At 47.4% G+C, this 13,543-nt stretch overlaps 1 protein-coding gene across 1 annotated transcript in view; it reads left to right on the forward strand.

Annotated features, from left to right (window-relative positions):
* Positions 1-13,543, forward strand: part of ncam2a (neural cell adhesion molecule 2a) — a 543,279-nt gene that overhangs the window by 173,861 nt on the left and 355,875 nt on the right. Inside the window, exon 13 of the mRNA XM_078231910.1 lies at positions 1,409-1,526. Coding sequence (XP_078088036.1) covers positions 1,409-1,526 — 118 coding nt within the window. The remainder of the gene's footprint in view (positions 1-1,408; positions 1,527-13,543) is intronic.

Below are 13,543 nucleotides of genomic sequence, written 5' to 3' on the forward strand. Positions count from 1 at the left end.
GTATACTAATACATGTGACAATAATAAATCAAATCAAATCTCTGCCGCTAAGAAGAATAATTGCGACAGGTGCATGGGAGAAACACCGTCTGCAAACTCCCTCCACACCACACATCATTCCTGACTTGGAGCTATGTCATCCTTCCTTCACTGTCATTGGTTCAAGACCCTAACAGAACTGTGGCAATAGCTACATCCGATGGACAGCAGCGATCCAATACTTCATAGAATCCCAACAGTACAGAAGGAGGCCTTTTGACCCATCGAGTCTGCACTGACAATAATCCCACCCAGGCCTTATCCCTGTATTTATCCACTCGTATTTACCCGGCTAATCCCACTGACACTAAGGGGCAATTTATGGGCCAAATGGCCGTCTTCTGCACTGTAGGGATTCTATGAGATTGGAAACCCTTGAATGATTAGCTGTGCATTGAGGCAAAGCTTCAACCATCACCTCCATTGAGTTCCTGATCTTGGCCTTGCCACTGCACTGACAAGCATGAGGCAGCCCCAAGTGGCAGGCTCACAGTGCAATTGGTTTAGAGTCTCGGACCAAGAGACCTACTGTTTCAGTGCCCATTATAGGAATACCTCAACATTAGGTTTGGCCTGGCCTCTTCAGCAAGACTCATCGATTTTACATAGCAAGCAATTCACATGTTGAATGATATTATGATAATCATGGCAATAAATCTATCTTAAAACCTAATTACTGGCAGGAGTAGACAACCAGCTAGGCTGAAGGAGTTCAAAATCAGGGGAAGTATGAATGACTCAATGGGTCGAGTGTCCACCTTCTGTGCTGTGTCATTCTGTGATTCAGAACCTCAAACCAAACAATAAAAGGGAAAAAAATCATCATAGAATCATAGAATCCTACAGTGCAGAAGGAAGCCATTCGGCCCATCGAGTCTGCACCAACCACAATCCTACCCAGGCCCTATCCCCATAACCCACATATTTACCCTGCTAATCCCCCTGACACTAAGGATCCATTTTAGCATAGTCAATCAACCTAACCCACTCATCTTTGGAGTGTGGGAGGAAACCAGAGCACCCAGAGGAAACCCACGCAGACACGGGGAGAATGTGCTAGAAAGGCTATGGTTTCTTCAGCTAAGCAGTGAGGAGATTTGAGCAGCAACTCTCTGCTTGTTCCTGGTTCAGCTTGGTCCCGTTGTCAAATGACCCATTTGAGTTTAAATGACATTGTACCAAGAGGCAATACCAGACAATGTTGGAAGAATGGCACCTGAGAGGCTGAAGAGCCAATGACATTTCATTAAAACATGGGTAGTAATTGGTTTCTGGAGATTGTGGTAGTCTGCTTGTGTTAAGCTTTGACGGTGTCAATCAACCCTTACCTACATTTCTGATCATCCTCTTTTTCCGTTCTTCACTCTAGTTCCTCCAATAATTCACGTGGCCGAGAGATCAGCAAACGCAACAGCAGATCGCCAGGAGTCTGTGACATTGACGTGTACTGCGACTGGCTCTCCTCAACCCAACATCAGCTGGTACAGGTAAGGGGGGAAGGTAGAGCTTGGGTCACTGTCTGTGTGGAGTCTACACATTCTCCTCGTGTCTGCGTGGGTTTCCTCCGGGTGCTCCAGTTTCCTCTCACAGTCCGAAAGACATGCTGGTTAGGTGCATTGGCCATGCTAAATTCTCCCTCAGTGTACCCGAACAGGCACCAGAGTGTGGCAACTCGAGGATTTTCACAGTAACTTCAAACTCTCCAGGAATCCACTGGAGCTTTGGGGAATTAAAAATTGATCCCCTTGGGAGCCAAAACAGATTAAAAGAAAATCATAACACCATTAAGCAAAGAGGCATTTCTTTAAAAATTGCATTGTACAATTCCATTAACTTTCAGAGTTAAAATTGTGAGCAGAGAGAAACTGTTTTACTGGAATGGGGCTGTTGGAGGTGAAAGGTCAGGTGAAAAACCTCCAGCAATACATCCAATCAGAGGTGACAACACGAGTGAGCAAGGGGGAGTCAGGTCTTAGTTTTCAAGGGAATCCAATCGGAAGACCAACTCTGACGACCCACTGGGGAAAGCGAATAGAGCGCTGTGAAATTCTCAGCAGCTTAAGAGCTGATTTTGAGAGCTTTGAAGTGCCGATTTTGTAAGCTTAAAAACACTTTTAAGCTCAGAGACTGCTGGGAGTTGGGTGAACACATTGAGCAGGGTGGGAGTGAAAATCTGGTGCAGGATCCTTGTGGCTCAATTGGTAACACTCCTGCCTCTAAGCTGGAAGGTCTAGTTTCAGATACCACTCCAGAATATGATGGCTGTGGACAGAAAGATAAACATAGAAAATAGGAGCAGGAGGAGGCCATTCAGCCCCTCAAACCAGCTTAGCTATTCATTATGATCATTGCTGATCACCCAACTCAATAGCCTGATCCTGCCTTTCCCCCAAATCCTTTGATCCCCTTCGCCCCAAGAGCTATAACCAACTCCTTGAGAACACATTGTTTAATGTTTTGGGCTCAATTGCTTCCTGTGGTAGCAATTCCCATCGGCTGACCACTCTCTGGGTGAAGAAATCTCTTTTCAGTTTAGTCTTAAAAGGTTTATCCCGTATCCTCAGTTTCTGGCCCCTTGTTCGGTACTCCTCACCATCGGGAACATCCTTCTTGCATCTACTCTGTCTAGTCCTGTTAGGACTTTACAGGTTTCTATGAGATTCCCCCTCATTCTTCTGAATTCCAGCGAATACCATCCTGACCGACTCAATCTCTCCTCATATGTCAGCCCTGCCATCCCAGGAACCAGTTTGGTAAACAGTCTCTGCACTCCCTCTGGAGCAAGGATATCCTTCCTCAGATAAGGAGACCAAAATTGAACATAGTATTCCAAGGGTGGCCTCACCAAATGCCTGTACAATTGCATGAAGCCATCCTTGGTCCTGTATTTGAATCATCTCGCGATGAATGGCAACATACCATTGGCCTTCTTTACCACCTGTTGCACCTGCATGCTCACCTTCAGCGACTGGTGTGTGAGGGCACCCACCCCCCTGCTATGTTTATGATGCAGTTGGACAGATTGTGATTGAGCCTGCAAATCCTTCCAACATTCCATATCATCCTCCAAGTTAGGAATTGACTCTGAACATACCGATCTTTCATGGGAACGGTGCTGGAATAGAGGGGGAGGAAGGTGCAAATTAAGTTAAAGAGGACAGTAGTAAATAGATAGATTATCAGAATGACTAATTTAGATTGAAATAATTAGCATTAACAAAGGGGAGGAGTATACCAGCATTAAATGAATCCAAGTTAATTAAATAAGAATCTGTCATTCTTAATACTTCAATAATAAACAAAAGGTATCCCCAGGATGAACAATCAGTTCTCCACAGGACTAGGTTTCAATGGAAATTGAAACTGCTTCAGTTGAACTACTCCTAATCGACCATTTCAGCTACTCCCAGTTGGCCTGTTGACCAACTGAATTATCTCTGTTTGATTTGTCAAGCTGGTTCCAGTTGTGTCCAATTGGCCTGGTTATACCTACTGACCCCAGTGATCATTTGGACCATGGGACCGGATAGGAATGGACTTTTAGTGACCAAAGATGTGCAGATTAAGTTGATTGACCATGCTAAACTGCTCCTTAGTGTCCCAAGATGTGTTGGTTAGATGGATTACCATGGTAAATGTGTGGGGTTACGGGCTTAGGGTGGGGAGAAGGCCTGGATGAGATACTCAGTCAGAGAGAGTCACTGCAGACTTGGTGGGCTGCCTCTTCTGCACTGTAGAGATTCTATGATTCCATGTGATCGCAGTTCTAAAAAGTTCATTTATTAGTGTCACAAGTAGGCTTACATTAACAATGCAATGAAGTTACTGTGAAAATCCCCTAGTCGCCACACTCCGGCGCTTGTTCGGGTACACTGAGGGAGAATTTAGCATGGCCAATGCACCCTAACCAGCACAACTTTTAGACTGTGGGAGGTAACTGGAGCACCTGGAGGAAACACACGCAGACACGGGGAGAACGTGCAGACTCCGCACAGACAGTGACCCAAGCCGGGAATTGAACCCAGGTCCCTGGCACTGTGAGGCAGCAGGGCTAACCACTGTGTCACCGTGCCGCCCAAGGGGTTGTATTTGTTAAGTGTGAGTCAAGGGGGAGTTGTGGGGGGACAGTGGCAAGGGAAGGTTGCAGTTGCCGTTGTGAGGGGTGGAGGGTTTGGGTGGTTACAACTTATCTTGTTGAGTCTTCCTGCTGGCTGACTCACTCAAATACAGTGCCATTTGGATCATTTCAAGCCACCCTGTAGACTCCCAGGATCAGTCTCCACAGACTGATTTAGGAAGTACAGGACAAAAGGTTGGTGGACTCTCCTTTAAATCATGGGGTGGTGGTTAAGTATTCAATTCTTGTTAAAATCTGGTATATAAATTCATTCCATTTACATGAACACCACCAATAAATGAGAAAAAAAAACTACCAATAATGTGGCTGTGCGTGCTGTAGTGAATTATAACTTGACTGAATTGGACTGTAAGTTTTAAATATTATGATGCATTAGAAACACAAAACACATGATATAAAAAGTCCTAGGACCAAAAAACAGTTTCAGCGAAAAGCTACATATATAAAACATAACAGACATGTATATGACACGCGTATCTATAACTCTTGCACTGTTATGATGGTTCAGACTTGAATAGAATGAATCATGACACTGGCAAAGATGTTGGATAATAAAATTCTTCAACTAATGTTATTGAATTATGTTTCAAAATCACGGATGTGAATAGAACACTGATCATAGAAACCATAGAAACTCGACATGCTGAAGGAGACCATTCAGCCCATCGAGCCTGCACCGACAACAGTCTCACCCAGGCCCGATCCCCGCAACCCTATGTATTTACCCTGTTAATCCCCATGAGACACTAAGGGGCAATATATCATGGCCGATCCATCTAATCCACACGTCTTTGGACTGTGGGGGGAAACCGGAGCACCCGAAGGGAACCCATGCAGACACTGGGAGAATGTGCAAACACTGCACAGACAGTGGCCCAAGACCGGAATTGAACCTGGGTCCCTGGCACTGCGAGGCAGCAGTGCTAACCACTGCGCTACCATGCAGCCCAATAGCTAATGACCAGGTGATTTTCATGCAGGTCATATCAATGAAAAGCAGAACTTACAAACAGCCCTTTTGTGATTCGAATGTGTCCTCATTTTGTAAATACTCTGCAGAAACTGAAGCTTCCCGATCCAGTTTGAGTTTTACTGTTTAACCTACAGGACCACTGGTCTGTCTCAGCCAGCTCCCTGCCTTACTTTAAACAATGAGATCAGATGTTTACACATCCGCTTGTCTGGACAACACCCACAAAGTTGAATGGTCCACACAATCCAACTTTTACAGCCTCACTCATCCCAAAACATTAAAATCCCGCCCAAGGTCAGTGGATCTTCCCACTGTCTGCCCCTTGCCCGCTCCGATTCCTGTGGCGTACGGGGCGGTAAAATTCTAGCGTCAATCTTTACTTTAAGTCGCAACAATAAAAAACACTGGTCTTTTACATTCAGGCCTTCTGTCCTTAACTCAACCAACAGGCCTGAGCAATACTCACAAAACCATAGTTTAATGGTGTTAGTCAGGAACTTTAAAAAAGTTGATTGGGGGAGGCTGTTCGTAGTGAATGAATCTCTGGCAAGTGTGAGGCTTTCAAAAGCGAGATAGCGAGAGTTCAGGACTAGCATGTTCCTGCTAGTGTGAAGGGCAAGGCTGGCAGGAGAATGGAACACGGCAATGAGATATTGAGGCTCTGGTCAATCAAAAGAAGGAAGCATATGTCAGGTATCAGGTGTCAGGTGCTGGGGTCAAGTGAACCCCCTGAGGAGTAGAGGAGGTTTACGAGTAAACTGAAAAGGGAAATCGGGAGGGCAAAAAAGAAACGTGATAGCTTTGGCAGGTAAAGTAAAGGAGAATTCTTTGATTTGTTAATTTGATTTGATTTATTATTGCCCCATATATTGGGCTACAGTGAAAAGTGTTGTTTCCTGCGTGCTATACAGACAAAGCAAATCGTTCATACAGAAGGAAATGAGACAGTTACAGTCATAGCTAGGGTGTAAATGGAGGTTGAGGGGAGACCTGATAGAAATCTACAAGATTATGAGAGGCATGGACAGAGTGGATAGTCAGAAGCTTTTTCCCAGGGTGGAAGAGTCAGTTACGAGGGGGTATAGTTTTAGGGTGCAAGGGGCAAGGTTTAAGGAGATATAGGAGACAAGTTTTTTTACACAGGGGGTGGTGGGTGCCTGGAACTCACTGCCAGGGGAGGTAGTGGAAGCAGATATGATAGTGACTTCTAAGGGGCATCTTGACAAATACATGAATAGGATGGGAATGGAGGGATATGGTCCCCGGAAGGGTAGGGGTTTTAGGTCAGTCGGGCAGCATGGTCGGTGCAGGCTTCGGGAGCCGAAGGGCCTGTTCCTGTGCTGTAATTTTCATTGTTCATTGTTCATTGTAAAGAAAAATCAACTTAATGCAAGGTAAGTCCATTCAAAAGTCTGACGGCAGCAGGGAAGAAGCTCTTCTTGAGTCGGTTGGTACATGAGCTCAGACTTTTGTATCTTTTCCCGACAGAAGAAGGTGGAAGAGAGAATGCCCGGGGTGCGTAAGGTCCTTAAGTATGTTGGCTGCTTTGCCGAGGCAGCTGGAAGTGTGGACAGAGTCAATGGATGGGAGGCTGGTTTGCGTGATGGATTGGGCTACATCCTTTTGTAGTTCCTTGCGGTCTTGGGTAGAGCAAGAGCCATACTAAGCTGTGATACAACTAGAAAGAATGCTTTCTATGGTGCATCTGTAAAAGTTGATGAGAGTCGTAGCTGACATGCCAAATTTCCTTCGTCTTCTGAGAAAGGAGAGGCGTTGGTGGGCTTTCTTAACTATAGTGTTGGTATGGGTGGACCAGAACAGGTTGTTGGTGATCTGGACACCTAAAAACTTGAAGCTCTTGACCCTTTCTACTTCGTCCTTGTTGATGTAGACAGGGGCATGTTCTCCTTTACGCTTCCTGAAGTTGATGACAATCTCCTTCATTTTGTTGACATTGAGGGAGAAATTATTGTTGCTGCACCAATTCACCAGATTCTCTATCTCATTCCTGTACTCTGTCTCGTAATTGTTTGAGACCCGACCCACTACGGTTGTGTCGTCAGCAAACTTGAAAATCGAATTGGAGGGGAATTTGGCCACACAGTCATAGGTGTATGAGGAGTATAGTAGGGGGCTGAGAACACAGCCTTGTGGGGCACCGGTGTTGAGGATGATTGTGGAGGAGGTGCTGTTGCCTATCCTTACTGATTGGTGTCTGTGAGTTAGGAAGTTCAGGATTCAGTCGCAGAGGGAGGAGCCGAGGCCCAGGCCACGGAATTTGGAGATGAGTTTCGTAGGAATAATGGTGTTGAAGGCTGAGCTGTAGTCAATAAATAGGAGTCTGACATAGGTGCCCTTTTTGTCTAGGTGTTCCAGGGTTGAGTGCGGGGCCAGGGAGATGGCATCTGCTGTGGACCTGTTGCAGCAATAGGCAAACTGTAGTGGATCCAGGTAGTCCAGGAAGCTGGAATTGATTCGTGTCATGACTGACCTTTCGAAGCACTTCATAATGATGGATGTCAGAGCCACCGGCCGATAGTCATTAAGGCATGCTGCTTGGTTTTTCTTAGCTCCCAGGATGATGGTCGTTTTCTTGAAGCAGATAGGGACATCGTATTGTTGTAAAGGGAGGTTGAAGATACCTGTGAATACATCCGCCAGCTGATCCACGCAGGATCTGAGTGCTCATCCGGGTACCCCATCCGGGCCAGTCGTTTTCCGTGGGTTGACCTTCAAGAAAGCTGCTCTGACATCTGCAATGGTGACCCCAGATCGAGGTTCATCCAGGGCTTCCAGGGTGGAGGGCATGCTCTCGCTGACCTCTTGCTCAAAACGGGCATAGAATGCATTGGGCTCATCAGAGAGGGGTGCGTTGGAGCCGGCGATTTTACATGCCTTCATCTTGTAGCCTGTTATGTCTTGCAGACCTTGCCAGAGTTGGCGGGGGTTGGTGTGGCTAGCCTGGAATTCTAGCTTGGTCTGGAACTGTCTTTTGGCATCTTTGATGGATCTCCTTAGATCGTATCTGACTTTCTTGTATAGGTCAGTGTCGCCTGACTTGAACGCCTCAGACCTGGACTTCAGTAAGCAGTGGATATCCCTGGTCATCCATGGTTTCGGGTTGGGGAACACACGGATTTGCTTCTTTGGCACACAGTCTTCTACACACTTGCTAACGAAGCCAGTTACTGTAGTGGCGTACTCGTTCAGGCTGGTCGCAGAGTTTTAAATACTGACCAGTTCACTGACTCCAAGCAGCCCCGAAGGAGATCATCCGATTCCTCAGACCATCATTGCACCACTTTCTTCGATGGATTCTCCCGATTCAGTTTTTGTTTGTAAGCCGGGAGCAGGAGCACAGCCTTGTGGTCTGATTTGCCAAAGTGTGGGTGGGCGATAGAGCGGTAGGCATGTTTGATATCTGTGTAGCAGTGGTCTTGGATGTTTGGGCTTCAGTTGGAACAGGAGACGTGTTGGTGGTAACTTGGTAGTACGCTCTTGAGCTTGGCCTGATTGAAGTCCCTAGTGAAGAATGTAGTACTACAGTCATAGCTAGGGTGTAGAGAAAGATCAGCTTAATGCAAATCCATTCAAAAGTCTGATGGCAGCAGGGAAGAAGCTGTTCTTGAGTCGATAGGTACGTGACCTCAGACTTCTGTATCTTTTTTCCTGATGGGAGAAGGTGGAAGAGAGAATGTCCGGGATGCATGGGCTCCTTGATTATGCTAGCTGATTGTGAGTTGCGGTTCGTATATTGAGAGATAAATAGTGGCCAGAACACTGGGGAAACTATTCTGCTCTTCACATAGTGCCCGGGGATAGTTTATATCCACCTAACAGGGAAGGCGGATAGTCAGTTCAATATTGTGCTCAGAAGATGGCACATCTGACAATGCAGCCCTTCCACAGTCCTAGCCTGAGGTGTAAACTGGGATTATGTGCTCCGGTCTCTGACCTTGAACCCACTAAGCTGTGGGCGGCACGGTAGCACAGTGGTTAGCACTGCTGCTTCACAGCTCCAGGGTCCCGGGTTCGATTCCCGGCTCGGGTCACTGTCTGTGTGGAGTTTGCACATTCTCCTCGTGTCTGCGTGGGTTTCCTCCGGGTGCTCCGGTTTCCTCCCACAGTCCAAAGATGTGCGGGTTAGGTTGATTGGCCAGGTTAAAAATTGCCCCTTAGAGTCTTGGGATGCATAGGTTAGAGGGATTAACGGGTAAAATATGTGGGGGTAGGGCCTGGGTGGGATTGTGGTCGGTGCAGACTCGATGGGCCAAATGGCCTCCTTCTGCACTGTAGGGTTTCTATGACACAAGTGGATAGGGGAACAAGTCCGAACTCCCAATTCAGATTTCACAGGTTGGTTATATTGAGTATCCACTGCCCCATCGAGTGCTCCCAGATCAGGTCAAGTCTGGCCTCATCCTGTCCAGTTCGTGTGTTCCTATTTTCCAGTGTTCATCCTGCACACTGAAATGGCAGGGGTGATTCTCCCAGCCCGCTGCATCTCCGGGGCCCGGATTTCTGGCATCATCAGCTTTCTGGCGTGGAGCTGATTAATATATTTTAATTGGCATTTTAATGTCATTTGCGGGCCCCCGGGACTGAAATCTCCGGAACCGCTCATGTCTCCCCCCCTCACCAGGAGTGGTTCACTCCAGCTGAGTTTACAACAGCCCCCACGAATGGGGAACTGGCGGCCCGATCCCACTGGAGTGAAGGGAGGCCATGGAGGCACCAGCCCCCCCCCCCCTCCCCCCGCCACTCCCCAGAGAGTCTGGGGTAAGGAGGGTGACTCCCTGGCATTACCAGCCCAGTCCCCTGGCACTGCCCAAGGGGCAAAGTGGTAATGCCCCAGGGGCATCTTGGCACTGCCCACTGGCCATTGGGCAGTGACAAGGTGGCGGGGCTAGAGAGAGTGGGTCTTATGGGGGGGGGGGCCTATCTGGGGCGAGATTGGTGGGGCTGGCCATTGGGCTGGCGTGGTGGTGGGGGAGGGTCAGGACTGCCAGGGTGGGGAGGTGTTTGGGTCTGCTGTGGTGGGGAGGGGGGTTTGCAACTGTCACGGGGGGGGGGGGGGGGGGTGGGGTGGTGGAATCACCAGGTGGGGCTGGTGGGGGAGGTGTTGGGACTGTCGGGGGGGAGATTGGGATTGCAGGGAGGGGGGTTGCAAGATTTTGATTTGATTTGGATTTGATTTGATTTGATTTGATTTGATTTATTATTGTCACATGTATTAACATACAGTGAAAAGTATTGTTTTTTGCACGCTACACAGACAAGGCATACCATTCATAGAGAAGGAAACGAGAGAGTGCAGAATGTAGTGTTACAGTCATAGCTAAGGTGTAGAGAAAGATCAACTTAATGCGAGGTAGGTCCATTCAAATTTCTGACAGCAGCTGGGAAGAAGCTGTTCTTGAGTCGGTTGCTACGTGACCTCAGACTTTTGTATCTTTCTCCCGAAGGAAGGTGAAAGAGAGAATGTCTGGGGTGCGTGGGGTCCTTGATTATGCTGGCTGCTTTGCCGAGGCAGCGGGAAGTGTAGGCAGAGTCAATGGATGGGAGGCTGGTTTGCATGATGGATCGAGGCAGGCCAAGGAGGGGATGGGCGGGGCTTGCCCCAGAGACATCTGGGAGGCCAGCGATTGGGTGGTGAGGGGGTGGGGAGTCCCACGACCTGCAATGCAGGGGTCATGGGGCTGGCCAGCAATTGGGAGGCTGGCAGTGCGGGGCCACTGTGCATGCACTGATCTCGGTGCTGACAGATAGGTGCATGCGCAGTGGCCCGCTCAGCGCTATGCTGCCGGCCTCTCCAGTGGGAATAGGCCCCGCCCACTGATTTACATTGTGAACAAAGAACAGTACAGCACAGGAACAGGCCCTTCGGCCCTCCAAGCCAATCACATTGTCCTATCCAGACCAACCGCCTGTATCTCTCTACTGTAGTCCACTCTGAGTGTACTACAGTAGAGAGATACAGAGTGTGGGAGATTCATTTTGAAAATCCGGCTGAAAAGACCAGCGGGACTTACTCCAGTTTGTACATGAAATCGGCACTTTTTTGGGAGAATCCCATGCGATATTACAAAGCTTCAGCATGAAGCTATGTCCAAAATCACTTTGTAATCCAGCAAAGTAGATAATGGGTTCAGTCAGATGCTCAGCAACAAGATATTCAGCGTCAATATCGGGAATGTTTTAACAGCTCACAGTAAACCAGCTTAACTAGACTGTCTATGGGCTTACCATGGGTTTATTCACAGGATGAGAGGGAGGAAACACAAACTTATCACAAGGCAATGACACATGTCAATTGTAATTGTAGATGAATTATGCTTGATGGATAGAGTGTACTTTTATCGGGGAACAAACATGCAATTGTGCAGTCAGATTAATACATCTGTCACCTAAAACCCAAACAATAAATGTATTTGTGTGAAGTGTTAGGTTCAGAACAGGCTGCGGTGTTTGTAATTTAAATGGAAATGCTCTGGATGTCAGTTTCCTGACCTTGTCAATGCTTCGCTGTGACAGTACGTATGAACATGAAGAGCAGGGTCAGGAAGGATCTGCCAGTGACCTTTCCTCCTGCTCCCATGGTGACTCCAGCTGGACTACGGTTCAATGGATCGATTATCTCTCTCAAGTGCTCCTGCTTCACAGTAGTTAGCACGGCTGCCTCACAACACCAGGGACCCCCAGTTCAATTCCGGCCTCGGGTGACTAACTGTGTGGAGTTTGCAACGCTCTCCCCGTGCCTGTGTGGGTTTCCTCCGGTTTCCTCCCACAGTACAAAGATGTGTGGGTTAGGTTGATTTGGCCACGCTAAATTGTCCCTTTGTGTTCCAAAGGTGTGTAGGTTGGGTGGATTAGCCATGGAAGATGTGTGGGGTCTCAGGGGGACTAACAGGGTAAATACATGGGATTATAGGGCAAGGCAGAGGCTGTTGTCTATGTAGGCTCAATGGGCCGAATGGTCTCTGCTGCCCTGTAGGGATTCTATGATTCTCTGTCTCTATGTCTTGCCAGTGAATGTTAGCAGGCTGCCCAACTACAAGAGCCATCACAATTCTTCCCAATCCCCTCATCACCTGATATGCACATGCTCTTTACGATGCGGAGATGCCGGCGTTGGACTGGGGTAAACACAGTAAGAAGTTTAACAACATCAGGTTAAAGTCCAACAGGTTTATTTGGTAGCAAAAGCCACACAAGCTTTCGGAGTTCCAAGCCACTTCTTCAGGTGAAGAAGGGGTTGGAGCTCCGAAAGCTTGTGTGGATTTTGCTACCAAATAAACCTGTTGGACTTTAACCTGATGTTGTTAAACTTCTTACCATGCTCTTTACAGCAGAGAAGTGAAGAATACTTTAATTGATTAACATCAGTGATTAACATGTTCATTAATTCAATTTAATTATTAACAATTCAATTGATTCATGCCAGTAATTAATGTTAATTTATGCATATAAGTATTTAACACTTTAATTGATTCCAATCAGTAATGAACACTAAAAATTCATAGTGCTAATATGATTTATATAAGTAATGAACACTTATTTGCTTCATCTGCAATTAATGTACACATGGACATAGAGAGGTTTGTGGGTGGCACAGTGCTGCACAGCACCAGCGGCCTGGGTTCAATTCCAGCCTTGGGTCACTGTCTGTGTGGAGTTTGTACATTCTCCCCGTGTCTGCGTGGGTTTCCTCCGGGTGCTCCGGTTTCCTCCCACAGTCCGAAAGACGTGCTGGTTCGATTGGTTAAATTGACCCTCCATGTCAGGGGGATTAGCAGGGTAAATAAGTGGGGTTATGAGAATAGGGCCTGGGTGGAATTGTGATTGGTGCAGACTCTTTCTGCACTCTGGGATTCCAGGTTTGTTGTTTCCTCTTACGGGAGAATCTAGAACGAGGGGTCACTGTTCAAGAATATAGGGGTCGCCTATTTAAAATAGAGATTAGGCAAAATTCTTTCACTCAGAGGGTCGTGAGACATTGAAACTCTTTTACTGAAAAGATGGTGGCAGCAGAGGGTGGGATTCTATTTCCTCACTCGTCCCAAAACGATAACATCCTGAGGTCAACAGACCTGCCCATGCTCCGCCCCTCGCCCGCTCCAATTCCCGTGGTGGGCAGGCCAGTAAAAGTCCAGCCAGAGTCTCTGAATATTATTAAGGCAGGGCTGGGTGGATTCTTGATGAAGCAAGCTGGTGATAGATTATTGGGGATAGGTGGGATGCAGCGTTGAGGTTACTATCCATAGAACCATAGAACCATAAAAATTACAGCTCAGAAACAGGCCTTTTGGCCCTTCTTGTCTGTGCCGAACCATTTTATGCCTAGTCCCACTGACCTGCACTTGGACCATATCCCTCCACACCCCTCTCATTCA

Source organism: Mustelus asterias, chromosome 17, assembly GCF_964213995.1.
Source record: "Mustelus asterias chromosome 17, sMusAst1.hap1.1, whole genome shotgun sequence".
Taxonomy (NCBI): domain Eukaryota; kingdom Metazoa; phylum Chordata; class Chondrichthyes; order Carcharhiniformes; family Triakidae; genus Mustelus; species Mustelus asterias.